Source organism: Peromyscus eremicus, chromosome 4 (assembly GCF_949786415.1).
Source record: "Peromyscus eremicus chromosome 4, PerEre_H2_v1, whole genome shotgun sequence".
In the NCBI taxonomy this organism is placed as follows: Eukaryota; Metazoa; Chordata; class Mammalia; order Rodentia; family Cricetidae; genus Peromyscus; species Peromyscus eremicus.
Genome location: NC_081419.1, coordinates 37,895,558 through 37,922,968, shown reverse-complemented (window position 1 = coordinate 37,922,968; position 27,411 = coordinate 37,895,558). Strand labels below are relative to the sequence as shown.

At 45.0% G+C, this 27,411-nt stretch overlaps 1 protein-coding gene across 14 annotated transcripts in view; it reads right to left on the bottom strand.

The window, feature by feature from the left end:
• Positions 1-21,494: 21,494 nt before the first annotated feature.
• The window catches only part of Pkp4 (plakophilin 4), a 225,997-nt gene continuing 220,080 nt past the window's right edge, over positions 21,495-27,411 (bottom strand). For 5 of the 14 annotated variants that reach the window (XM_059260491.1, XM_059260494.1, XM_059260496.1 and 2 more), the window contains 3 exons: positions 25,784-25,912; positions 24,063-24,136; positions 21,495-22,482 (listed from right to left, as the gene is read on the bottom strand). In XM_059260491.1, coding sequence (XP_059116474.1) covers positions 22,234-22,482; positions 24,063-24,136; positions 25,784-25,912 — 452 coding nt within the window. In that variant the 3' untranslated portion in view covers positions 21,495-22,233. The remainder of the gene's footprint in view (positions 22,483-24,062; positions 24,137-25,783; positions 25,913-27,411) is intronic. The other 9 variants (XM_059260493.1, XM_059260495.1, XM_059260497.1 and 6 more) reach the window with 4 other exon arrangements.

The following is a 27,411-nucleotide window of genomic DNA, read 5'->3' as shown; positions in this document are numbered from 1 at the left end:
TGTCTCTGTTTCTTAGTTTAGACAAGATTTTTTTCCCTTTTGTTTATATTTTTGGAGAGTCAGCTCTTCATTTTATTAATTTGGTTTTCCAGTTTTTGAGACAAAGTCTTGGTGTATATAGCTGAGAATTCATAACAATTCTCCTGTCTCAGCCTCCCAAATGCTGGGATTGCAGGCATGAGGCACTGACTAGCTGATGGATTTTTTTTCCTTGCGACAATATCTTACTATGTAGCTCTGGCCAGCCTAAATTTGTTCTGTAGACTAGGCTGACCTTGAACTCATAGAGCTCTGCCTTGTTACAGAATATTTGTTTATACTGTGTGAAGATACGTAACTGTGATTTTTTTTTTTCAAGTCAGGGTTTCTCTGTGTAGCTTTGGTACCTGTCTTGGGTCTCACTCTGTAGACCAGGCTGGCCTTGAACTCAGAGAGATCTGCCCAGCTCTGCCTCCCGAGTACTGGGAGTAAAGGTGTGTGCCACCACCACCCAGCTGTGATGAGTTTAATAAAGAGCTGAATGGCCAATAGCTAGGCAGGACTTCTCGGCAGATTCTGCCAGCAGACTTGGAGCAAGTCAGATGTGCTGTGCTGAGGAGAGGTAACCGAGCCATGTGGCAGAACATAGATTAAAAAAATATGAGTTAATTAAATTATAAGAGCTAGTTGAAAATAAGCCTAAGCCAAAGGCCAAGATTTCATAATTAATAGTAAGTCTCTGTGTCATTTGGGGGCTGGCGATCCAAACATAGTCTGGCAAGAAAGCTTGCTACACTGCCTGATTAGGCATGTACCTCTATTGCATGTGCGTGCATGTGTGCGTGCATGTGCATGAGAGAGAGAGAGAGAGAGAGAAAGTTTTGTTACATTACGTAGTTGAGGTTGGCCTTGAACCTATAAACCTCGCACCTCATCTTTCAAGTTCTAGAATTACAGGTGTGTACCATCATGGCTGGCATTTTGCATTGTTATTATTTTTGAATCTCCGTTTAACTTATTTCTGCTGTGATCTTTATTTATTTTTCCTGCTGCTGATTTGGCGGTTAGCTTGTTTCTGGTTCTCGTAAGCTGCAGTGATTGTTTATTTGCGTTCATTCCACTTTTTGGATGTGAGTCCGATCACTGTTCTCTTCTCTCTTAGTGCCATCTTTACTGTACGCTATACGGTTCAGGACATTGCGTTTCTTTCGTTGTTTTTAAGAAATTAATCTTTTTATCAGTTTTATAGGTATGGGTGTTTTGCGTGCGTGGATGTCTGCACCGTGTGTGGATGCTAAAAGTGGGCATTGGATTCACTGCAGCTGGAGTTATAGACCATTGTGAGCTGACATGTGGGTGCTGGGAATTGAACACAGGTCCTCTAGAAAAGCATTACATTCTCTTAACCACTGCAGCATTTCTCCAGCCCACAAGAAAATTTGATTTTATTTTTTGTTCATCCTTTCCTTGACACACTCACTGTTTGTTCAAAAGCAAGTTGTTTCATTTCCATTTATTCACGATTTCCAAGGTTTTTCTCGCTCTTTTTCTGCCTTTTTTTTTTTTTTTTTTTTTTTTTTTTGCATTATGGTCAGAAAGATATTTGGTGTGATTTTATTTTTTTTAAAAAAAATAGATTGAGTCTTGTTTTGTGGCCTGGAGAATGTTCCATGTTCTGATGAGGGGGAAAAATGTATCTGGCAGTTGTTGGATGGAATGTTCTTTAGATTTGGTGTAGGGAGCAGTTTAATCCTGCTGTTTGTCTGTTGGTTTTTATCTGGGTGATCTTTGCTGAAAGTGTCCTGTTAAAGCCCCTAACGATGAATGTATCGGTGTCTGTTTCTCCTAGTTCTTACTAATGCTTTCTTTCTATGTGGGGATGCTTTGATACTGGCTGCATACCTCTTTAGAATTGCTAATCCACTTGCTGAATTTACTCTTTTGTCTCTGCAATGGCTTTCCTCGTTTCCTTGTATTGCTTTTGATTTGAAGTGTGTTTCCTCTTGTATACTTGGTGGAAGTATAGCTACTCCTGTTTTCTTGTGGGTTCCACGTGCGTGTAATTTATTATTCTGTTTTTCATTTTCAGTCTAGGTGTGTCCTTAGAGGTGAGATCATGTAACCAAGCTATATTAATAATGTAGATAGTCTTGTCCTTTTAGCCTTTCAGTCATGATGTCTGGAAATTTCTCCCTCCCTCCCTCCCTCCCTCCCTCCCTCCCTCCCTCCCTCCCTCCCTTCTTCCTTCCTTCCTTCCTTCCTTCCTTCCTTCCTTCCTTCCTTCCTTATTTTTTTTAATTGATGGAATCTTGCTGTGTGACCCAGGCTGGCCTCCAACTTTATACCACTTTTCTTGTTCAGGCCTCTGAGTGCTGATCACAGGTGGGGACCACTGTGTCTGACTTTCTCCTTCATTCTTTCTCAGGTGAGAATCTCATCCCTCTCTAGTGCTGTCTGAAGTTTCTTCTGAGATGTCCATGAGCAGGCAGTCGGGACACCCCGTATGCTTACTCTAGTCTCTTGAAGTCTTGGGGCTGCTCTCCGACTCTTCACTCTTTTGAGGTCATTTCAAGTTTTCCACGAGTGTTCTTCATTCTATTCATTCATTTCCCTTTCCCTTTCTCCTGTTACTGTGTTTTCAAATAGCATGTCTTTGAGCTCACAGCTTCTTCTGTCTGATGCCTTGACTACACTTAAACTTTGCTTGACGGAATGTTACAGCTCATGAACATCTATTCCTTCTATTTTCATATCTTTGTTAAAATTCTCAATTACAGTGTTGAGACATTTCCCTGTGTTTTGCCGAAGCTCATCGAGTTACCTTAAAACAGTTGCTTTAATTTCTTTGGGAGTTTTCCCACAATGAGTAGTCTGGTCAACTTCTAGGTTCTTATTTTGAGTATTAGGGTTAAGTCCTAGTTTTCTGAAATTCCTGATGCTCCTGAAGGCTCTCCATGGGCTGTCACACAGCATCAAATAGTCAGGATTTATTCTGATCTTCACACTCTGGCTTCATTTGGGTCTGTTTTTCCAGAATTTCTAGGTCTGGTGTTTAGGCTTTCTGAGCCAGTAGTCATGTCTACTATTTCACCTAGACTGCTAGGATGTGCTGCTGACCTGCTATCACTGCTTCAGTACTAGAGGGCAAGCCAAGCGTATTCCATTAAAACACACAATTGATACTAGGAGAGTGTTTAGGCATGGTGTGCAATCCTAGTGCTCAGGGTGCTGATACAGTAGGACGATGTGTTTGAGGGCAGCCTGAGCTACATAGCAAGACCCTGCTCAAACCCTCTTCCCATGGTGGGAGAGGGAGAGACCTAGCAGAGTACCTAGGGAAGGCAGTTTGCTCCAAAAAGTCTCTTTCCGGGGTCAGGATGGGCCAAGATGCTTCATTCACAGTTAATGGACTTATTGTTCAGCACTGTAGGATTCTGTCAGTCTCTGGGATGGATGGATAAGCCCTAGGCTTCTATGCTATGTCACATGCATGCTATGTTCAGCAGTGCTACCAAGCTGCGTCATATAGCCTGAACCAAGACTGACATAACGGAGGTGGGGAGGGGGATGCTAAGGATATCTGCTGTTGAGATGGACTCATGGTCTATTCCTCCACTAGCTGGAGTAGAAGTTGAGGAGACTGGGGCTGCATGCCATCACTTAGCACAGGAGCTGGTCCAGAGGTGTCGTTAGAATTGATGCAGCTGAAACTCAGATCTGTCCTGCTAGCATACCAGCCTCCACCAGATGCCAGGTTCTGGGAGGGACAGAGAATGTTCTCAGCCTTCCGTTTTAACTGGGTTGTGTTGGCTTACGCATAAGTATTGGCCTGGGGAGAGGGAGTGTGGAGCTTTGTCCAGCACCAGGCTTCATTGTGGTGGGCCTGGAACTATGTTTCAAATCTTAAGCCCAAACTTACTTCTCTTTGCCTTCTCCAAGTGAAAGGTGTTTCTCTCTGATCCAGGAGAGTGAAGATATGGGCATTTCTCTCCTCAGCCTTCTTTAGTACATTTTTTTTTTTTTTCCGGAGCCGAGGACCAAACCCAGGGCCTTGTGCTTGCTAGGCAAGCACTCTACCACTGAGCTAAATCCCTAACCCCATTAGTACATCTTTTTATTTTGTTATATTAAAAGCAGGCACTATGGTCTCTTGCCTGATTGATCTCCTGAGGTCTTACGGGGGTTTTTGATGTGTGAACAGCTGTGTCACCTGGGTTTTTGGGAGATTATCCCTGGAGGACCATATTCATCTACCATCTTCCTTGGTTCCTATTTTTGTTTCACAAGAAACCACCAGACTATCCTTAATTTATTTTTACATTTTTATGTATTTTCTGTGTATGCTGGGGAGGGTGCGAGGAGAGAGAGGCATGCCACAGAACATATGTGGAGGTCAGCTTGTGGAAGGCACTTCTCTTCTTCTACCATGTGGTGCCAGGGATGCGCCTCAGGTTGCCAAGCTTGGTGCCAAGTGTTCTTGCCCACCGAATCATCTCACCAGCCCCTAAACTAACTTTAAAACCACTGTAGCATTCTGCATTGACACCGGCAGTGAAGAGGCATTCCTGTTCCTCCACACCCTCATCAGCATTTGGTGTTGTCAGTGTGGTCTTGGCTACTCTAACAACTGTGTAGGACTATCTCTCTGTTGCTGTAATCTGAAATTTCCAGATGGTAGATAATGTCTTCTGCTGTGGGATGTTCTGTATGTCAAATGTGTTGCTCTGATTGGTTAGTAAATAAAACACTGATTGGCCAGTAGCCAGGCAGGAAGGATAGGCGGGACAAGCAGAGAAGAGAATTCTGGGAAGTGGAAGGCTGAGTCAGAGAGACACTGCCAGCCACCGCCATGACAAGCCGCATGTGAAGATCCCGGTAAGCCACAAGCCACGTGGCAAGGTATAGATTTATAAAAATGGATTAATTTAAGCTGTAAGAACAGTTAGCAAGAAGCCTGCCACGGCCATACAGTTTGTAACCAATATAAGTCTCTGTGTTTACTTGGTCGGGTCTGAGCGGCTATGGGACTGGCGGGTGAGAGAGATTTGCCCTGACTGTGGGCCAGGCAGGAAAACTCAAGCTACAGTCTTCTTTTCATACACTTGCCTACCATCTCTGTATCTTTTTTTTTTTTTTTCCGGTGAGGTGTATGGAGATTTTTCCCATTTCAAAATCATTTAAATTATTGTTGAGTTTTAAGAATTCTTTTTGATAACTCTTCTTAATAAGTTGTGTTGTCTACAGATATTTCTCCCAGTCTGTGACTGGTCTTCTGTTCTCTTGGTACTATCTTTTGAAGAATACAAATTTTTAATTTTAGGTCAACACATGAGATGCACTAGCTTGGCAAATTCTCCAATTACTCACCGTACAGGGGATGAAACTGAGACTCAAGTAGGCCATATCCTGTGCCCCAGGCCACCCTGTTAGACACTGACTGAGTCAGGATCTGTGTTCTACCCACTTAATTCCCAAAATCAAACCTCGCCTTCTCCATGTGAGAGGTATTTCCCTCTGTTCCAGGAGGGTGGAGATATGGGGAATTATCTCTCCAGCCTTCTTTGTTCCTGCTTTTCACTTTATTATACTAAAAGCAACTCCACAAACTTCAGCCTCACAGACAGAGTCTTACAGAGGGACCAGAGATCTAGCTACAACTATGGGATGAAGCAGGGTCCTTGGGAACTCCTTTTCTCTTACTTTGGCCCAAGGGAGGAAATTTGCTTGCTGTGTGTGCGAGTTCACCTTGGGTCTCTCCACCCATGTTTGCTTCTCTAGACCCTTCCTTCAGTGGGTCTTAGGGAGATGGCCCAGGGGAAGGGGCTCTGCACAGGGCAACTGGCAGCATAGGGCTTTTACACTCAGCTCTGTTTTCCTTTCCCTGGGTTCAGGCTCCCTTTTGTGTCTAGGCTTCAACCCTCCACGGGGCAAAGATGAAAGACTGTTTCATCTTTTCCTATGTGTGAAGAGGAACAAAAGATGAATCTTCTCGGCTGCCTCGTATCATGGAGCCATGGGAACCCTGCAGGAGAACAGAGCATGGATTATAGATAAAGCTTAAATCCATTTTTGCAGGAATTAGGCGGCTTACAAATGAAAGCAATATCTGTGTTTGGACAATGACTATCTTGGGGCCCAATGGCTTTAATGAAATTCTATAGATCAAAAATCTTTCGAATCCTCCAAGGCAGGAATGGACAAGCTGACCTCTGCTCTGCTGGATCCCAGGAACCACAGTGGACAGTGACTGGGAAGGGCAAGGGAGGAATGCTCCCTGGGGGTTGATGGGCAGATTGACCTCACAAGAGGTGCAGCCCCATCGTGGGGAGTTTATTCGGCTCAGGAGCGGGGAGATACCTTTGCCTCTACTTCTCTTGTGTGTGTGCAAAGAGGGAAGGAAGTGGGCCAGCAGTTCTTAAAGGGTAGGATAGGTCCCTGGGGTCCAGAGACCCTTTCAGGGAGTCTCCAAAGTCAAAACTATTACCCTCTTGCCATTTTCCATTTTTACTTTATTCTCTCATGAGCACATAGTGGTGTTGTGTGGAGTCTCCATTGTTTGGAAGGAATCTGGTGGAAGATCCACCTCAACTCCTCTCTCCTATCTCTTTCCCTAAACCCGCCCCTTCAAAGCCCGCCAAACACAGCTCCTCCCCCAGAGAGGCTCAAGACCACTCCCACAGGGTATATAAGCTGCATCTCCGAAAACAGACACGTGTTTCTTCGGTCTTGCGTCCTAGTCTCCTCTCTGCAGGCTGGGGAATTGCCCCCGAGTGCTTTACCCATTAAACCTGGGCTTTCCAATTTGGTCTGATTGGTTTTGTTGCCGTGGCGGAGAAGCCTTCAGGAGGCCTAAAACTTATCATCCATGACCTGTGATGTCACAATAGATAGCAGAAGTTGGAGAGAGAATCAGGCCAGACACGAATGAGATGCACAAAAAATAAACAAATCAAACCTTCTTACTGAATTTTAAATTACAGTTATTTTTTTGTAAAATGGGTAGTTTACAGTGTCAGGTTATTACAGTGGTGATTTATATACCAGGTGTAGTTTTATAAATGAATTTTTAAGTTTCAGAGTTTTAACTTTTCTTCCTTTCTCTCATGCTTGCTTGGTTGAGAATCAAACCCAGTGCCTTGCATATGCGAGACAAACAGTCTCCTAGTGAGCTAAGCTGCCAGTCCCAGAGTTTCTATGTCTCATATCATACATTGAAATACAGAGAACACTCATCCACAAGTATTCTCTGGGGCACTGCTGAAGTTACCTCGCGTACGGCACACTCACGTCATTAGTGTCTCTGGGCTAGATTATGTATCCTCATTTGACTGCTACAGAATAAATGAATGGGTTCTGATTTTTAGTTAGACTATTTAAAATTTCAAATTTAGTCTAAGAATGTATATTTTAATTAAATTCATACACTTGTAAGTGAAAAAAAGAACTCTCACTTATGAGTTGGGGGAAATAACTTTTATGTACTCATATTTCAGAAGTATTGTATTTCTGAATCCATTTTTTACTGTATGTCGTCTTAAAGCCTCCAATGTGAACTTTAAGGCATTGTGAATCTCTGTAGGAGAGTTACCACATTGCACTTTCTAGACTTATGTAGTCATAAGCCTTCTCTTAGGGATGTTGGATAGATCCAAGGGTGTAAGGAGCACACTTTGGGAAAATGCTGAACTTGGCAGAAAAATGAGCAGGTCTCCTGGGGCACCTGCCACTGATTAGTATCCAGAGGTTTATAGAAAAGTCTTGGTAGTTACTTTTCTATTGCTCTGACAAAGTCATGACTAAAGCAACTTATAGACGGAAGCATTTCATATGGGGCTCATGGTTCCTGAGGGTTAGAGTGTCCATGACCATCATAGTGGCAGAGAACATGACAACAGGCAGGCATGATGCTGGAGCTGGAGCTGGAGCTGAGAGCTTATATATGATCCAAAAGCATGAGGCAGAGAGAGAGAGAGAGAGAGAGAGAGAGAGAGAGAGAGAGAGAGAGAGAGAGAGAGAGTTCACTAACTAGGAATGTTATAGGCTTTTGAGACCCTAAAGCCCACCCTCAGTGACACACCTCCTCCAACAAGGCCACACCTCCTAATCCTTTCTAAACAGTTCCACCAACTGGGGACCATGTATTCAGATAGATGAACCTATGAGAGTTATTTTTATTTAAACCACCACAGCAAGGGACCAGCAGGGCTGGTTGTACCCTGTAGTAGTCTGTGAATGTGTAGGTGTGATTTCAGTGGGGAGTGATATAGACTAGGAAACATCCACCCCAACCTGATGGTGAGTAGTGAAGCAGGGGGATGAAGTGGGTAGAGAGTAGATTCTGAAGCTTAGAAGGGAGATGCAGACATGGAGGCTTTCTAGATTTGGTCAGAAGCGTAGGATCCTGGAGATGGTAGAGTAGAACTATTCATGAGACATCATGGTATAAGGGGTTGGGAAGTTCTGTTTGACCTATTACCTTGGAGGGAACATCATTGGCAACCCCATCTTGGTCAGAAGAGCATGGAACATCATAAAGCTGCTGACAGGTCTCCTTGATCCTCCTTTCTGGTGCTTGCCAGGAGGCTGGTAGTTGCTAACCTGATACGTAACACCCTGATGCTCTGTCACTAGGGTAGGTTTTCTTAAATTCTCTTTGTTGGTCTTCTCACCTCTGAATGAAGTCAAGACAGCAGAATTTTCTTCTCAATTTTCTTCTCACCCTGCTGAGATAATCTATGTGAAGATTTTGTTTATTGTTTCTTGGGAGCCACTGGGCTAGAGGGGAACCCACTCCCTTGTGTTTTCTGCCCGTGTATAAGAACTGATAGGCTGATATAAACATGTACTGATAGGATGGCTGTGGGAAGCCCTCCCCTCTGATCCCTCTTGTGGACTCTGCTTGGTTGGGAAGTGTACTATCTAGTTTTATGTCAATTTGACACAAGCTATAGTCCTCAGAGAGAAGGGAACCTCAGTTGAGAAAATGACTCTGTAATATTAGGCTGTTGGCAAATCTGTAGGGCATTTGTTTGTTTGTTTGTTTGTTTGAGACAGGGTTTCTCTGTGTAGTTTTGATGCCTGTCCTAGATCTTGCTCTGTAGATTAGGCTGGCCTTGAACTCACAGAGATCCTCCTGGCTCTGCCTTCTGAGTGCTGGGATTAAAGGCTTGTGCCACCACTGCCTGGCTGGGCATTTTCTTAAGTAGTGATTGATGGGAGAGAGTCCAGTCTAATGTGAGTGAAGAACCCCTGAGCTGGTGGTCCTGGATTCTATAGAAGAGCAGACTGAGCAAGCCAGGAGGAGCACCCCTTCACAGCCTCTGCATCAGCTCCTGCCTCTAGGTTCCTGCCCTGACTTTGATGATGAACAGTGAGGTGGAAGTGTAAGCCAAATAAAGCCTTTCCTCCTCAAGTTGTTTTTGGTCATGGTGTTTCATCATAGCAATAATAACCTTAACTAAGACAGAAGTTGGTACCAGGATCATGGGGTACTGCTGGGACACGCCTGACCAGGTGTTTTTGGGAGGACTATGGAAGGACTTTGGAACTTTGGGCTGTGTGCTAATCTGAATGTCATTGACCCCCATAAGCTCATAGGGAGAGGCACTATTAGGAGGTGTGGCCTTGTTGAAGTAGGTGTGGCCTTGTTGGAGGAAGCGTGTCACTGTGGGGGTGGGCTTTGAGGTTTCCTATGCTCAAGCCACGCCCAGTGCCACAGTTCACTTCCTGTTGTCTGTAGATCAAGAGGTAGAACTTGTAAGTTCCTTCTCCAGCACCATGTCTGCCTGCATGCTGCCATGTCCTATCATGATGCTAACAGACTAAATCCCTGAAACCATAAGCCACAAAATTAAAATGTTGCCCTTTATAAGAGTTGCCATGGTCATGGTGTCTCTTCAAAGCAATTAAAACCTAACTTAGACAGACTGGAAAAGCCATTGAGTGTTCAAAGCTTCATGAGCTTCTGTGAGAACTTGGAAGATTAGCGGATAGTAGAGAAGATGGAGGCGTTGCTTGTGAAGTTTCAGAGGGAGGCAGAGACTATAGGGGCCATTTGATATTTCAGACTAAGAATCTGTGACTCTGGTCAGGGGAGGCTGAGGAATCAGATAATTAACAAGATACCAGAACCACTGAAGTAAATTGTTACTTTTCCGGGACAATGCATGCTGGTCAGCTGGAGCTGAGAAATTAGCAGCAATTAAGAGACCAGCATCCACGAGGTGAACTCTGGAAAGTGTTTCTTCAGGGTCAGCACACAGAAGCTGTGTTCCAGAGGCCAGCAAGGTGATACCTCATGCTGGCAGCTGAACTTCATAGTGTGAGTCACCCAGGTGGTACTGGTTATGAAGGCCATGGAGAGCAGCTGGGGCTCGGCACTGTGTGGCAGGACTGGAGTTCCTGAAGAGTGCCCAGGAGCGGCTGTTGGTGAAGTGCAGCCCAGTTGCAGCAGATTTCAGCATTTTGGAGATTCTAGTACCAAGGGCTGACCACCAAGGACACCAGAAGCAGTGGAGTAGATCCAGCCTGAGCCTAGGAGACAATCTGTGTGGGTTGCAGAGGGAAGAGCTGAAGACTTGACCTTTGGAGGAGCCCATAGATGTGAGTGAAACTGAGTTATTTACACTGCTACAGTTTGGTTTACTTTGATTGGATTGTGACTGTGGCCTGGTTCTTCTGTCTTAGAATAAGAAAACGTTTAACTTATTTTAATTTTACAGGAGCCCATAGTTGAGAGACTTTGAACTTTTAAAGAGATTTTTGGTTTTAGAGATTTTTAGCACTTTAGAGACTTTGAACTTTTTTTTTGTTTTGTTTTGTTTTTTTTTGTTTTTGTTTTTGTTTTTGTTTTTCGAGACAGGGTTTCTCAGTATAGCTTTGTGCCTTTTCCTGGAACTCACTTGGTAGCCCAGGCTGGCCTCGAACTCACAGAGATCCACCTGGCTCTGCCTCCCGAGTGCTGGGATTAAAGGCGTGTGCCACCACCGCCCGGCAAGAGTTTGAATTTTTAAAGTGTGGGACATTTAAAAGTTGGATTGTTTTTATACAGTAATGTTGATATTAAGGTGTGATTTTGGGCATGAACAACAAAAGAAAGGTTATAGCTTAACAGTGATGTATTTGCATGTCTGGTAGACAAGGGGTCAATTGTGCTGGATAGTTTTATGTCAAGTTGGCACGAGCTATAACCATCACAGAGGAGGGAGCCTCAATTCAGAAAACGCCTCCATAAGATCAGCAAGCCTGTAGAGCATTTTCTTAATTAGTGATTGATGGGGAGGGGAGGGCCCAGCCCATCGTGGGTGGTTCCATCTTTGGGCAGGCGGTCCTGGGTTCTATAAAAAAGCAAGCTGAAGAAGCCGTGAGAGCAAACCCAGGAAGCGGTCCTCTTCCATGGCCTCTGCATCAGCTTCTGCTTCCAGATTCCTGCTCAGTTTGAGTCCCTGCCCTGCCTTTGCTTGGTGGACTGTGATTCAGGATATGTAAGTCAAACCCTTCTCTCCCCACGTTGCTTTTGGTCACGGGGTTTCATCACGGCACTAATAACCCAAGACGGGAGGTCAGCTCAGACCCACACTGTGGGTTCGCTGGTCTCAGAGTCCACTTGGGGTTGGGAAGACAGAAGTGGGAAATCCACTTTCATTCTCAGGCTCAGTCATTCTCTCCAGAGAGTTCTCTGGAAGCTTTGGCCCGTGTGTCCCTTGTGTCTAGATATTGTAGGAGACAGAGTTGAAGTGATTCTTTCTCACTTGGGTTTTTGAGGACTGTGACTCTCTTGTCAGTCAGGATGCACACACCCACAGGCTTTAATCCTTCAATTCTTTGACCCAGTTTAGCAAGGTGGGATTTTTCCTTAGTATGTGCTAGCCCCAAGGCACTGGAGGCAAACCTCCCCTTCTTTCCCACTCCCAGGGAAGAAGTCTGCTTTCCCTTTGGATATCAAGTTTGGTCTGTGTGTGCTAAAGAGGCAGGCCACAGGTTTGAGTGTGCTGAGCTTTCTGAAGACTCAGGTACAGCCCTGTTCTCATCACATGGTGGGGGGTTGCAGAGGGGTCCATGTGTTGGAAGATGTGTTGGCTTTCTTTGTTGTGAGATGGCTGGGAATGATAGCTTAAATCAGAGCAAAAATCAGGCTTCTATAGATACCAGGGTGAGCTGAACTCATGCAACCAAGACGTCCAGCTGAATGACTTGAAGATCCCACCTTAAGAGATGGGTGTCAAGTGCGCTGGACTTCACCTGGCCAGCTGAGCCCTTGAACTTCCCTCAGCTCATCAGCTGGTCTCTTCTGATACTGGAATGTGATGTGTCCCCACAGTTTCATGCTGATGATGGTCCGCAGCTGCTGGTTCTCTTTTGGGAGGCGTGACCAAGCTGGAGGAAGTAGGTCCCTGAGAGTATGGCTTTGACTGTTATACCTGTCCCTGGTCCCACCCCCCACCCTCTGCTTTCTGGTCACCATGAGGTGAAAGGCTTCCTCTGCCACATGCTTTTCACTCCCACAGTGTTTTTCCCAAGTGTATGGGCATCAAGGACCGTGGGCTGGATCGTGTGAAACCACAAGATAAAAGGAACACCCCCTCCTGATGTTGTTGAAGACATTTGTTTATGGCATCCAAACGCCTGTCTAGTACACCTCCATGGCCTTGGAAAAGCAGTGAAGAGTAAAAATGTCCATGAAGAAGATAAGAAAGAGTATCTACATCTTCCAGAATGTCTGTAACATCCGAAATTCCTCTTTGGTGAATGAGCTGTTGCCAGGAATGATCCTTTCCCATAACAGCTAGGCAGGCTGACCACATTTCTTCCAGTTGAGGTTGACAGCCCCATTCCCAAGCTGACCTGCCTAGTCTCCTGCTCAACGTCCCAGGTGAGCTGCTTCTGGAGGCTGGACCGGGGCCAATGGATTTGGACAGGGCAGAGAAAGGTCTCTCTTTTAGAAGTCTTACGCTACAGATCTGTCTTACACAGGTCCCTTGCTGGTTTTCTTCTTAAAAACCCTAACTGTTGACATGAGTTAATATGATATTTTCCTAGTTAGCTTTACTAAGGCAATGTTCAACGGATTTGCACTCTTGAAGCCTCATTAGGCTGGGAAGCTAGAGGAGACTCCTGTCTGATACGAGGGGTGGCCAAGGGTTTAGGTTGGCATTGACTTAGAAAACACAGGGTCCAAAGGTGACACTCTTCAGCTTTCCCAGGGGAAGGCTAACCAGGCAGAAAGTACAGACTTCAAACCTTGGTTGGTGTGCCCCTGAGCCACCTGTGTTACACATCTGAGGGCAACTTTCTCTTCTCTCGTAACCATGCTGGGATTTTTGTAAGTGGAATAATGTGGTTCGAGCCCATGACACAGTCCTTCACACCCGAGAGCCTAGAAAACGCTCAGTGAGTGGGTGTTGATGTTTTTATTGTTAGGAGACCAGCTGCCTGCCATTTATGTCGTCCTCACCCCCAAGCAGTGGCAGGAACCCGGTGTGGCTCCCCCTGCCTCTCACTCTCTACCCTCCTCTTGAACTCAGTTCCCTGGGTTTCTCCTTCATGCGGACCCTGCCAGGCTCACAGGTTCCTTAGCGCCTTTGCTTTAAATAAAACCAATGTTTAGTTCAAGTTTCCCTGTCTTCTCTGAGGCTGTCCTTACAGCTCACCCCAGACTTGGCAGTAGGTTAAGGCTTGCACAGTCTCTGAGGCAAAGGTAAACTCATCAGCTTCCCAGCTCCTCACAATGTCTAGAATATTGTAGAAGGATTCACCAGAAACAGAACTGAAGTGAGTCTCCTGGGTGGCTGAGGACACAGGAACACACAGCCTCAGGCTTTAGGGGGTTACTTAGGAGGTTCGGCACTGGCCACACATGATCCACCAGTATTTTATTGAAACAAGATCTCTGTATGTAGCCCTGTTTGTTCTGGAACTCTGTATGTAGATGAGGCTGGCCTGAAACTCATAGAAATCCACCTGCCTCTGCCTCTCAAGTGCTGGGATTAAAGACGTGTGCCACCACACCCGACTCCACCATTATTTTTGTCTTTGTTGTGGAACCCTTGCTTAGATGATCTTTTATGGGCACGGGATGTGGAAGGTTCTACAGGATACAATGGATGAGGGGTCCAGGACCTTAACACCTGTGAGATTCCCCATGGTCGGAGACTGTATACCGCCATGAGGGTGGGGTTCCAAGCATGGATCTCTGATGGTCACTCATTTTCCTCCATTAACCTTTAAGCTATGAATTGCCTGGAGTTATTGCCTAAACTTGAGATTTTTAAAATCCAGTTTTGTTGCCTTTCATGTTTAGGAGAGATGGGTACAATGCCTTCTGCTCAACCATGGAATCGATACAACACAGGTTGGACCTTCCACTCGGAAAAGAGTAACAGCAGTACAGTACAGAAATCACCTCATTGTACCACTGGTAATCCTGGGCAGAGACTAAGAATACTTCTTCCTTCCATCCCTTATTTCCCTCACCAGTGGAACTGCTACATGAGTAGAACTGGCAAGGGCCCCAGGTAGAAAACTTTCCCCTGTAGGTAGGGTGTCCAGTGAGATACATGGGTGGGGATTCCAGGGAAGTGATTTTTAAAGAGGCTGACTCACCTGGCAAACTTTACTTTTTCAATTTTTTCTACTTGACGCAGAATGTGTCTGTTTTAGTTGGAGTTCCAGAAGCCGAAAGGGAGACATGAGGGTAAAGGTACACGGGGATGGCAGGACAGAACTTTGATCTATGCAGACATTGGTGGAGCCACCATATTAACTTTAGAATGCCTGGTCACCTCTGAATGTAGTGAAGACGAGATACAAAGGAGACACTTTACAACTTGTCTTGTAGAACCAACCAGTTGTGTTAGCTTTCCGCCACCGTGGCACACCTGTGATAAACCAAGCTGAAATGAACAAAGAGGGTCTGGAGCAATGGCTCCAGAGGACCCGTGTCTGGCAGCTCACAGCTGCCCATAATATTAGCTCTGGGGGATCTGATGCCCTCTTCTGACCTCTGAAAGCACCGGCATACAGGTGGCATGTGAGCGTACACACACACACACACACACACACACACACACACACACACACTCATATATAAAAAATAAAATAAATATTTCTTTCTTGAAAAAGAAAGATTTATTTTGGTTTATAGTTTAAAGTTTTTTGCCCATGGTCAGTCGGCTCTGTTGTCTAGTTTCTAGTGACCTCCAAAAGTGCATGCCTGTCTTATCCCATTTCTGAGCATTCCCGAAGTCTTAACTGTTTCAGTATTGTTGAAAATCCCAAGTCTCAATTTTCTCCTGAAACTCCAGGCAAATGAGCTGTGAGTGCCTATAAGAAACACTAGTAACATACTCAAATATACAAAGGCACCAGGCGGATCTTCGTTTCCAAGTGGAAGGAATAGGAAGATAGAAAGATTAGGCTGATGCAAGACCCAGCAAGGCCAGGCCCAGCAAGGCCAGGCCCAGCAAGGCCAGACCCAGCATTGCAAGACCCAGCATTGCAAGGCCAGGCAGGTCAAACATTAACTCCTGTAACAGTGTCTGGTGTCTGGGGCACAGAGTGGCATGATATGAGTACCTAATGGTTTCCACAGGCCCCTCCTGACTGAAGCCTTTATGGCCTATTTCTTGGGCCCCTTTTCCTGGCCGGGGCTTCCCTGGTCAGATGACCCACATTCCTGCTATCTCTAACTTCCAGAGGTCTCCAACGCAGCTGCTTTCACTTCAGGTTCAGGCATTCCACTCTTGGGGCCTGCATGCAGCAGCAACTCTGAACCTGAGACACAGGGCTCAGCCTCCAAGTCCTTCCTTTGAAACCTAGTAAGACTCTACTCCCCACAGCTCCTGTATTCTGCAAGCCTGTAGGAGCAACATCATTTGCACGCCGCCTGAGTTTGCCACTCCAGTGAGCCACACAGCTGCAGTGCCTCCAGAGAAACCTGACGACTGAACATGGGGAAAATAAATCCCAAGGAAACTATCCAGGTAGCTCCATGCAGCAGGATGCTGCCGGGGTTTCTTTCAAGCTAACTCCCGAGCTACCCTTAGGCGTCTGTCCTGTTCTCTAAATGCAAAGTGTGGTACAGCTTTCTCTTTTAACATCATGTTCCCGCTTCCACCCCCTCCTAGGTTGTTCACCCCCAAATTCCTGGTCCTTTTTCTTGAATTATTATTGATTATTGATATACATGTGAGTGAATAAGTATATGAATAACTTGCTGAGTCTGTGTAGTGCTGCTTGTATGTATATATGTACGTATGTGTGTGTGTATATTATATATATATATATATATATATATATATATATATATATATATATGATGTATGTATATGTTTCTATGGCTGGCTACTTGGTATTAGCTAAGCTCAGGCTTATCCCTGAGGAAGATTCATTCTCTCTCTCTCAGCAGTCTTTAATGAAGAGCCTGTAACTCTTTGTCTAGGGGCAGAGCCCTGTGAGACTTTCCTCCATCTGCATTGGCTGGATCCCTTCCTGTTATCTCAGACTTTAGGGCCATCAAAATTCAATGCTCTCCATTCGTCCTCAGAAACCTCGGCACACCTGAACACCATCCTTCTCACTCCTGGAAAGGCGTATCAGCTCACTGGGATTGGTCTGGGACAGCCCCAGTCACTGAAGAATCCTAAAAAGAGACCCTAGAGGGCCTGCTTCCTCCCTGAAGTCCTTTTATTAGATTAGCACTGAGTGGGTATGGCAGCCTATCAAGGCACCGGGAGCCAAACACATTACATTTCATTGCCAGCAAACAAAGGCACGTTCCAGGGGTGTTGCCTTCTGGGGAGTAAACAGTTACAAGAGATTTGTGTGGGGAGAACTGGATATTTCCCCTCTGACTTCAGAATAATACCTGTGACCCCGCATAAGCTGTGAGTAATTTTATTTTCTGAGCCAATGCACCGGTCAACTCTGGAACGAGCTCTCCATCTATGAATAGAGAGCAAAAGAGTGCATCATATCATTAAGTCTTTATTAAAATTCCCCTAACAGTTGGATGGGAGTTTAATAATGAAAAAGCTAGTTACGGCTTATGCAAACGATTATGACAGTACGGAATGTTTTTCAGTGATTTCAAGTTGGAATTAGGCAACGGCAACAGGCACAAACAGCCACTTGGGGGACACGCCAGCTGCTCCTAGAGAAGCTGCTGACATAAAAACAGGGGAAGGCACTAAAACAGACACAATTCAAGTCATCATTTGCTTGCTAAAATTTTCCTTTTTGTGTCTGCAGCCTTTGAGGAGGGTCCTGAATGAGGGCATTCATAGTGTCAGCCAATCAGATCAAGTTGTCATGGGAATGAACAGCACTCTGCTGTCACAGGGTAAACCAAGATGGAAGTAAAACCAAGAGCTAGAGGGAGATGAAGAGGCCCAGGCTCTGCAGAGCTGTGTTCTCCAGGCTCTGAGGCCCAGTTCAGCTCTGGGCCTGCATCAGCAAAGGGTAACTAAAAAGCTCTGTCTGTTGAAGCTGCTCTGGAATCCCCAAGCTCCTCTACCTCCCACGTCCTCTGAATTCCCTTTCCATTTGCACACCAATTAACAGTTCAGTTTGCTTCCTCCCCAACAAGGGTCTCCTTGACCAGAAGGAAAGCTTGCCCTTGGTTTCCAAGTCTGTCCGAGAGCCCAAGGACTTCACTGCTCTGTTTGCTTTCTGAGGACATCTCTCCGAAAGGGCTCTGCTCTCACACTCCTCCCCTGTGGTTGGGGGCACTCGGAGGCAGATGGGTGTTTATTTACACATCTCTTTGGATCATTAGGTAAAAGGGCTCCATGCTTCTCTCTCTTGGCAATGCTTTTAAACATAAGTCTGAGCCTTCTTAAATTACATTCTTGTCAACACACATAAATCTGTGCCATGGCAGCTTGTCCAAAAGCTGCCCCCATGGTGCTTTATACACACACATTTTCCAGAATTCTTTTTAAGTGTACCTTAGAAAGCAGCTGTTTTTTAAATGGGTTAGTGTACATAACAACAAAGATATTTTTTTCTAGAAGCTTTGCATGAGAAACTAAGTGGCTACTTTGTTAAGGTTTGAAGTAAATTGCATTTTTCTTAACTCAGAAGAGACAAATAATTAAAACTTTAATTCATTGTCATTAAACCATGTCTCAGGCTATGTTATTTCTTTACTGACTATTGTTAATTTATTGGGGTAGCTTTATTAGCATATATTAATTATATATAACGACAGGTTTCACTATAACATTTTCATACATGTACACACTTTGGATCATATTCATTCTTCATTCTTCTCCTTGTCCCTTCCACTTCAGCAGGTCCTTTCCCCACCCCCTCCCCCTTGTCCACTGAAGTTCTTTTGGGGTGACTACTGACATCATCTGATACACTGAAATGTAGCTCTGATGTGTAGATTCTGAAGTCTTGCTGCACGTATGCACCTGGGTAACTGGCATCCCAATCAAGACAGAGAACATTTTCATCATCCCAGAGAACTCTTGCCCATTCCTACCTCTGTGGACAACGTGGATCTCAACCCTATCGCCTTCAGGGAGTTTTTCCTGTTCTTGCATGGGAATCACTCGGCATGTTCACGCTGCCAATCTCTTCCTTCTTTTGAACAACATGTTTTTTGGTATTTGTCCAGGTCATATTTGTGGCTCATTGTTTATTGTAGACTAATATTTTATGATAACAAATATATGTTGCAATTTTTCCCACTCTTGGATAAAATTTGTGTTTATCCATTCTGCTGGTGGATAGTTGTGTTGCCTCCAGTTTTTGGCTATTAGGAATAATGTTACTATAAACAGTGCTACTCAAAATAAATTGAATAAATGAATGGCAATGGCCAAGTTTTCAAATGTTTTTCTCTGTAATCCAGTTTGATCATGGAAACAAAGCCACAATCTCAAGGAGGGACAAGAGTGTTGATTTAAGGGTATCACTGAGGCCTCACGATGCTAGGATCACACGGTGACAGATTTTGTTTCAATGGGCCTTTGTTAACATGGCTCATAGAGTGAGTTCCCAGTCTAGCAGGAAGCATCATTCACAGTGGAGTGATCAGGATTCAACTTTCTCCCAGTGAGACTCATATGACATCACGGTGGACAAGATAGATTTGGGTACTTCTTACTTTTAATAGCTGTTCATTTAAAATATTTAATGTTGTTGTATGTATTGTGTGTACACATGTGAACAGGTGTGCCATGGCAGGCATGTGGCAGTCAGAAATCCTCTCCTTCTACCTACATGTGGGACTGAACTCAGGTTGTCCATTTGCCTGGCAAGCGCTTTATGTGCTGAACCAACCATCTTGCATGCCTTAAATATTCAATTTATGGTTACTTTTAACTTATGGATAATAATAATTTCCTTTGGTAAATTTAAGGTAGTGATGAACAATGTCTAATAGACAGTATGTAGTTGGAATTCACAGGCCTGAATTTGCTACCAACATTTAATTTAGACCACAGGGCTACACCTGCCTTGGTCACTTACTGGTGTGACCTTTAGTAATTTACTCGTTTGTTTCAGGGTTTATAATGTGGACTATCATACGCTGGCTGTGAGGCTGAACTGACCATGTATGTGTAACCATCAGTACTTGAGGAATACTAAAAAACAGTATTTCTGAGCAGGAATCAGCAATTAGGTGGACAAACAATGGCCGGGGATTAATGATGGGGGTGCTGTGTGGTCATGATTTCCAATACTTAGGAGAAGCTTAAGTCTTCAAAGAATGTAACCTCAAACAAATGGGCATAGACAAAAATACGCTCTAGGGGGCTAGAGAGATGGCCCAGCAGTTAAAAAGCACTTGTTCTTACAAAGGACCTGGATTCTGTTCCTAGCATCCACATAATGGCTCCCAGCCACCTGTAACTCTAGTTCCAAGGCATGTAATGCCTTCTCCTCACCTCTGTGGGTATTAGGCACATTACTGGCACACATACATACATGCTGGCTAAATACACACACACACACACACACACACACACACACACACACACAGAGATACACATACACAGAAAAGTCTCATGGCTTTCCAAGTTTAAGATAGTTTTCTGTGACAATACTCTGCACTCACTGCTCTCTCCCAGGCAAACTCCATATCCTGACATCAAAGTCTAAATGCTTTGGCTGTAGGGCTGGACGATGTCCAGGAAATGAAAGGTCTGTGCATGTCTGCACTGCACACCTACCCAGGGAGCTTGTGAGCAAGGACTGAGGCTTGGTCCATACCATGTGTTCTGTTGGTCGTGGCCAGCTGGAACCTCACCTCGTGGAGGTTGCTCAGATGCCTTGAATGTGGAGTCAGGTGTAGAAGCCTTGGTCTAGCTTTCTGAACTTGGCTCTGTTCAGGTCTTGTTCTCAGCTGACCCTGGCTCTGCAGAACCACACACCTCTTGCTGTGGGCTGATGCTATATGGTAATATCAGGACTGCAGCATGACTCAACAGTTTTAGCAGGTTGTGTTTATTCTCACTGCTGAATGGGGTTAGCCTATCTTTACGATCAGTGATGCAGGTTTCTGCCTGCAATTTCTTTTTTCAAGTCATGAGTTAATAGATTTAAAGGCCTCAGATCTTCTGCCCAGTTCTCACCATGGCTCCAATGAGTTCTTGCCAACTGTGATCTGCATTAGTTGCAATACGGCCTTAAGTGCCAGTCACATAGTTGCTGTCAGTCATCTGTGGAGGCTCCCGTTTTTCCTCCTCTTAGCAAACAGCCTTCACCTAAACCTAGATACCAAGGAACCGGGTTCAGGAACGTGAGATCAAATAGGTGTGATTTCCAAAATCTGTCAGTTCCTCAGGCACATCCAGTGACCTCTGTCATACAGAAGGCTGTTTCCTCTGTCCAGCCCGGGCACATGCAGCAGAGAGCATGACTCTGTCAGCCGTCTTAGATGTCCTTTGGAAAGCCTAAAGCTCAGAAAGGCTCATCATTCATTTGTAGACTTCAGCTATTTTCCTGCCTACACTTGGACCTGTTTTACTTTGAATCCTAACCTCGAGCTGTTTTCCACTCAGGAAAACACTGTTTCTTGGGTCTCTTTCTATAGTCACAATGCTGTAGAGTAGCATTGGAACATGCCTACAGTGTCTGTGGGGATCCCCCAAGGCCGTCTGTAATCCAACAAGTATTCAGCACAATAATTATTTAGAATTAGTGTTGGCTTATAACATTGATGCCAAGCAAACAAATGCCCAAGTGTCCATATGTAATGACTTAGTTCCAGAAAATGATGCTGTAAGTGGTCCTTGCCAATATAGTATGGCCAGGATGCCAGATGTAACTTCCCTTAGGGGAAAAGAGATGTTAAATACACCTAGAAGGCTGAAACAAAGCAAAACCTGCTAAAACTGCAGAGTGTATCAAATTAAAACAAATAAACAAAAACTCCAAGAAATACAGACTAAGGTAAGTAAGTAAGTAAGGGAGCAGCCACATCTTCATCATCTAGTGTGGACCATCACAAAGGACTAAGTCTATTTTCCATATCCCACCCAGAAAAAGGGGCCCAGAACACATTTTCCAGGATGAAATTTCCACATTTATTATTCTTCCATGTGCATAGAAAATGGCAGTGAAGTGTCCTGTGAAAGGCGGGATGAGCATGGCGCGGCTGTCACACTGAGGCCTGTGCTTCTGGTTCACTACGCACTGAGGACAGGATGCCAGAGTTTGTTGTCAACTGGAATAGTTCCTTGGGTTTCCCATTTGTGTTTCAGGCTGTCAGTTCTTCAAATCTCTTCTCAAACGACACACTGCATTACAAATGATGGCACTTAACCAATGTGGCATTTCCATATTTACACCAACAGAAGAAATTTTTACAAGACATAATAGCATACAATCTTGACATTTAGTAATAGCAATAAAACATGAAGGGCATCCATTTTATTATTTTTTTTCTGTACAAACTATCTGAACATAACTTTATTCACATTAAAAAAATCATCTGTAATTTGATTTGACCTACACATACCCCATCTCATTTCACCCATTTCTCAAACCTCTCGACACATCACCCACACCTTCACCACTAGAATCTACATGTAATTAGACCTAACACCTACACAGAGCTCAGAAAGTCCTCTCCCAAGGGTTTCCTCACTTCCCTGAAAATTCCTCAAAAAGAAAAAACATACTCTTCACTCATTCCTTCCATTTCACTTTCACATTTCATCATCAAATCAGCAAGACGGACTTTTCACCTCAATCCAAGCAAAGTTAGAAAGATAGAGTTTCCAGGCAGGTGTCTTGATGCTACACCCAGGAGTCCGGGGACCCCGGGTACTGTTCGGCTCTGTAAGAAGGTCGTTTAGTGGAATAGAAGTCTACGTAATTTGTGGTTGATTTCAGTCCATACTGTGTTGAGTAATCAGTAGAAGCTGGAAAGTGAACTCGGTCATCAAAATAAGGGTCTTCATAGCTACGAGGAGACTGCAAGTACAATCTGTACGCATCCAAGGTCTTCCTGGAGGAGTCATCTTGATAGTACAGCTGTTGGTGCTGCTGGCAAGATGGAGAGGCAAGTAAGCGAGAGCATTTTAAAACCACACATTTAACGAACACTGATGTGGGCAAAGGGGAGAAGCTGTTTCAGGTGCACACCATGTTTACTCACAGTAGGGAGGATTTTCAATTATGTTTATAGGCAAGCTGGCTTTGTTTGCTCAAGTTCTGTCCTGAGGCCTCAGGAGAGCTTAGGCCCTCAGTGGGAGGTGGCATGGGATGTGGAGGAGCCTGTTAGATTCGGACCAAAAGAGGAAGCAGCTTTTGCACAGGAAAGTTAAGCTTATCATGGATATACCCGAGTGCTGGGGATTTGGTTTTAAATATCAGATAACTGTAATTATAGGGTTGCATTTTAAAACATTTACTTCTTGATGAAGATTTGAATTCACCACTCAATTTTAAAAGATGTAATGTGGTTTGGTGAGTTCTGCTGTACAGTGTACTATTAGAGGATGAGAAATCTCAAGGCAGGAAGATAAAAAATTAGCAGAGACTTGGGAGCAAATACAATTCTGGAGGCAAGGACTTCCACTGAAGTCCTCTGAAGAATGCGAAGTGTCACATGTGAGCATCCACACAGGGCGCCTGGTCCCCATTTCCTGTTGTGCTGTTTTAGCTTTGACCTCAGCATGATGCCCTCAAATAATCACAGCTCTTATGTGTCTTCATGTTGCCCAAATCCCCCCAACTCAGTAAGATGTAAGAATTTCCCATCTAGGTATTGGCATCTGACTTAAACTCAGTCTAACATCTTGGTATTTCAGAGTTAAGAGTCTACATGGCTAACTAACTCCTCTTTCAAAGGCAGTTAGATTTCTCTTGACTTCAAAAGAAATAGCATAAGCTGGGTGTGGCGGTGCATGCCTGTAATCCTGCCTACTCCTGAGACTGAAAAATGGAGGTTTGAGGTAGCTCAAAAGTTTGAGATCGGCAGGAACAACAGGAAGACCCAACCACAAAACAAAATCACCCCAAACTAGATTATTGAGGGAGATTCCTTTTTTCCTATTAAATAAAGATTATGGTGTAGACGGGGGTCTTAGAACACCCTTGTTTGGAAGGACATAATGTAGTCCTGGCTGGGAAACCCTCGTTTCGTGGTTGAAAGGGGTGTATGTGGCTGTATAGTCTTAGGGGACAGCTCGAGAAGGCCCTCCTGGAAGCAGAGTCCCCTCATAAATGGGCTGCAGACTCAGAGATTTTAAACCATGGAGCTTGGATGAGGAGGAAGTCACGGTGACGAAGGATGGAGTGTCCAGAGAGAAGAGTGAGGGTGTGAGGTGTACTCACCAACTCTGCCTCACCCAAAGATGTAAGAGACTCTCTAGGTTAACGGAAAGGGGGAAAGTGGAGAGGGAATCTACTGGACAAAGAGCGTGCACCAGAGCTTTCTCGCATCCCCAGAGGCATGGAGCCTCAGAGCACTGACGGAAACATCTAACCATGCGCAGGTCTGAGGAGCAAAGCCCCTCGGGGGAAGCTCCGTGGGTCTTGTCTTGAGGCCCAGCTTGCACCAGTGGCCCCCTTACTGTGTGACTGCTAACCAGCCTTCTGGACAAATGACATTACAAATTCACCTGTAGCCGTCTATTTTGCTCTCTTGCTGGTGAGGAATAGGAACTGATGTAAATTGGTGAAGGTTTGCTGGAGCCTGTAAGAAAATAGTTTATTCAATTAAAACTAATGTTTATTACACTGGTCCTCCAGGTTGTGTGGGTCCTGCCTTCCCTAGTGCCAGGGTAGGCAGAAGGGAAGCAGTCCAGACTCCCTGGATCTGGAGGGTACATCTCAGGCCTGGGAGGCTAGCAATGAAAACAGGCCAAGTGTGTGTGGCACAAGAAGCTTGTGAATGCAGAGTCCATCCAGAGAGGGGCCGCCTCAAGCTCTGCTCAGTCTCGGGGGTTTCTGTAGTTGCCTTTGAGCAGTAGCATGGCTCCCTGTGCCGGGCTGAGGAACATCACTCTTCCAGAGCCCTGAGCCACAGCGTGGATCAGAGAGACGGGAAATGTAACATTAGAATGCACTTCGTGCCTTCACAGCAGCTGTGATTTAGAGCCCGGGGTCTGGAAAGGGCAGGCATAGGCATGTTCAGAGCAGCGAGCGACACAGAGGCACAGACTTGGGTCTGCCATGGTTAAGTATGTTGTAAATGGAAAAGCACTTGGTAATTCGGCAAGTGTCTTCAAGAGCCCAGAGCAGACTCCTGATGACATCACTAGTTGCCTTTCTAGTACTGTTAAAACTAGCAAAGGTTTTAATTTTTTTAATAAGGAAAATAAGGCACACTCCGAGCAAATTCAGTTTATCGAAGCAAGCAAAGATAAAGGGTGCATGCTCAAGCGGCAGTCTTTCAAACGAAGCAGGCTGCTGTAGACCCAGAGCCGCCTGAGCTTCGGTGTGTGCGCGTGCGCCCTTCCGCAGAGAGCTTGGTATTCGAAATGTAGCATCTGCAGTCTTCTGAGCTATTAATTGCCATGGTAACAATACTTGATTAGTAAATAGTCCTGTGAAATCACAGTTTCAAAGACAATAGTACAACTCAGACTCCTCCCCCAGCAGCAGTTAAGCCGCCATCAGCTTTAATTGATTTCTTTTTAATAAATAGGTATTTTCCCTTCCTCCCCCCCCCCCTTTTTTTTTTTGAGGGAAAAGTACTTTTTGTTTTTCAGTAGCTCATGACTTGTTCTGGAGTAGTTTTAATTTGCTAAATATTTGAGAATAGACCAATTACCTTTTGGGCTGGCAACTTTAAAATATTTTTATACACATCTTTCTGAATAGGATATAAAAGTACTAACACTATAATACTATTTTTGGTCTTAAAAATAATTACACTTGAGGAAAATTACAAGTTAGTCTACAATTCACTCAAACTCCTTTTCATGAAAACGTAAATGGACTGGATAGCTATTCGTGAGTTTGAGTTTAGAAATGGGCCGGTCTAGAGGGTATATGCAGCTCCCATGAAGCTACATTGGGCACTCGGTTCCGATGCATAAGGGACTCTTGTAGAGCAGGAGGGGACAGGGGCAAAGGGAAGGGCACCTGGGGTGGCCGGAAGCGGTCACTGGATCCAGCCTCTTTTTTATTCGTGGCCATCCCATTGCTATATTAGCTTGACTTGTTGAAAATAAGCAGAAAGGCAACCACCCCGGAAGTAGTCGAGAAGGGACAGGGGTATGGTTTGCTGCTGGGGGACCGTCTCAGTCTAAGCAGAGGCCAGTTTCCAGGACACTGGCTGAGCGCGCAGAAATGTGCTTCCTCCGGGTACTGCATCACACACCCCGCTGGGTCTTACCAGGGTACAGGCCTTTGTGTGTGGTGTCCCCTTGGCTATTGTAATACTGCATAGGTGGCTGGGTCCTATCGTATTCAGAGCGAGGGTCTCTGATTCCTAACAGTGCTGGTGAGGAAGAGGTGCTGCCAACTGAAGGGAGAGGCAAAGGAAGGAAGGAAGGAAGGAAGGGGAAAGAGAGAAGTCAGACCGTCAGCTCCGGAAACCAAGTGTCATTAGCATGCCACAGTCAAATCAGCTCTCAGAGCCGCTGAGGGTGAAGAGCAGCCAGACTCCGAGGACCACGAACACACCCTACATTCCCACACCAGCAAGGGTGGCAGGCAGCAGTGTGACTCAGAGACTTGACCTACCCTTGGAAACCGAGTGGAGTTAAGAGCCATGCAAGAGTTACATCTGCCTGATGATAACAGTTTAGGTGCTCATAAACTCCTATCAGCATTTATACACAGATATTTGGTAACAGGTTTTATGGCCTGTTGTGATTTTTGATCATTCAAAATACATCTGTATGTGTCTAGAAGTGGCCAGCCTATAACATTTATAGTTCTCTTTATGGTGATCTAATGTCAGGAGACCATGTGACCCCTAGCCCAGATGACTTCTGATCCTAGCCTAGGCCACACATCTGATAATGACTAGCCATATACTGAAAGGGTCCCCTTTTGGACATTTTTTTTTTTTTTTTTTTTTTGGCCAGGCAGGAAGAATGAGGTGAGCATGCGCAGCCAGGCCTCTGGGCTACTTCTAGCGGGACAGGAGAGCCCAGCTTCCCTTTGGGATGACAGTACCACGGCAGCGGCATGCCCGGCAGCAGATCCCTCCCCAGTGCTGAAGGACGATGTCAACCCTCAGACAGCTGCCAGACAGGAGTGGCACACATTTTCCCTCTGAACAGAGTCGGGGGGCCACCGAGGGACTGGGGTGGGGGCCACTAGTACTTCCGCTTGCATGTTTAGGAGGTCTGTCCACCTGGCGGAGCTATGTGCTCACCTGTTTAAATGATTCTGAGCTTGCACACAAGCCCCCCTGTCTGGCAGCCAACTCTGCTGGCTTCCCTGACATCCCTATTCCTAAGTCCTCGGACACACTGAGCACTTTTTATAAGAAAACAGCATGAGGGCTTATCGGGGTGTCCCAAACAGACAAAGTTCTTGTTTAATGAAACAGCTCATAATTTTAAAGCAAGACATATCTATCACACACAGTAGGAATAGATAATGTTTAAAACAAAACACAAAGCACCAAACCAAACAACAACAAACTCCCAGCACAACCACAGACATTCAATTATGTGGCTAGAGCCCCTGGGCATGGATATTAGTCTTTTTGTCCACATTTGTCCACATGAGCAATAGGACTGTCAGAAGCCGCACAGCTGACTACAACAGATAATATATGTGTAGGAATGTGTGATTTAAAGCCGAATCAAGGTAAGAAGCATCATTTTTCCTGTTTCATTCAGTAAGAATTAAATCCACAGCCTTGGCTTGACTTGGCAGTCACAAGGTTTCTTTACATGTCATTTAGTGTGAAGCTCAAAGCGTTCATTCCATTAAGCTCAACTCTGCTAACGGGTGGGCGGCACAGTGGCCAAGACCTTGGCTTAAAGTCCAAGGGACTTTCTAGAA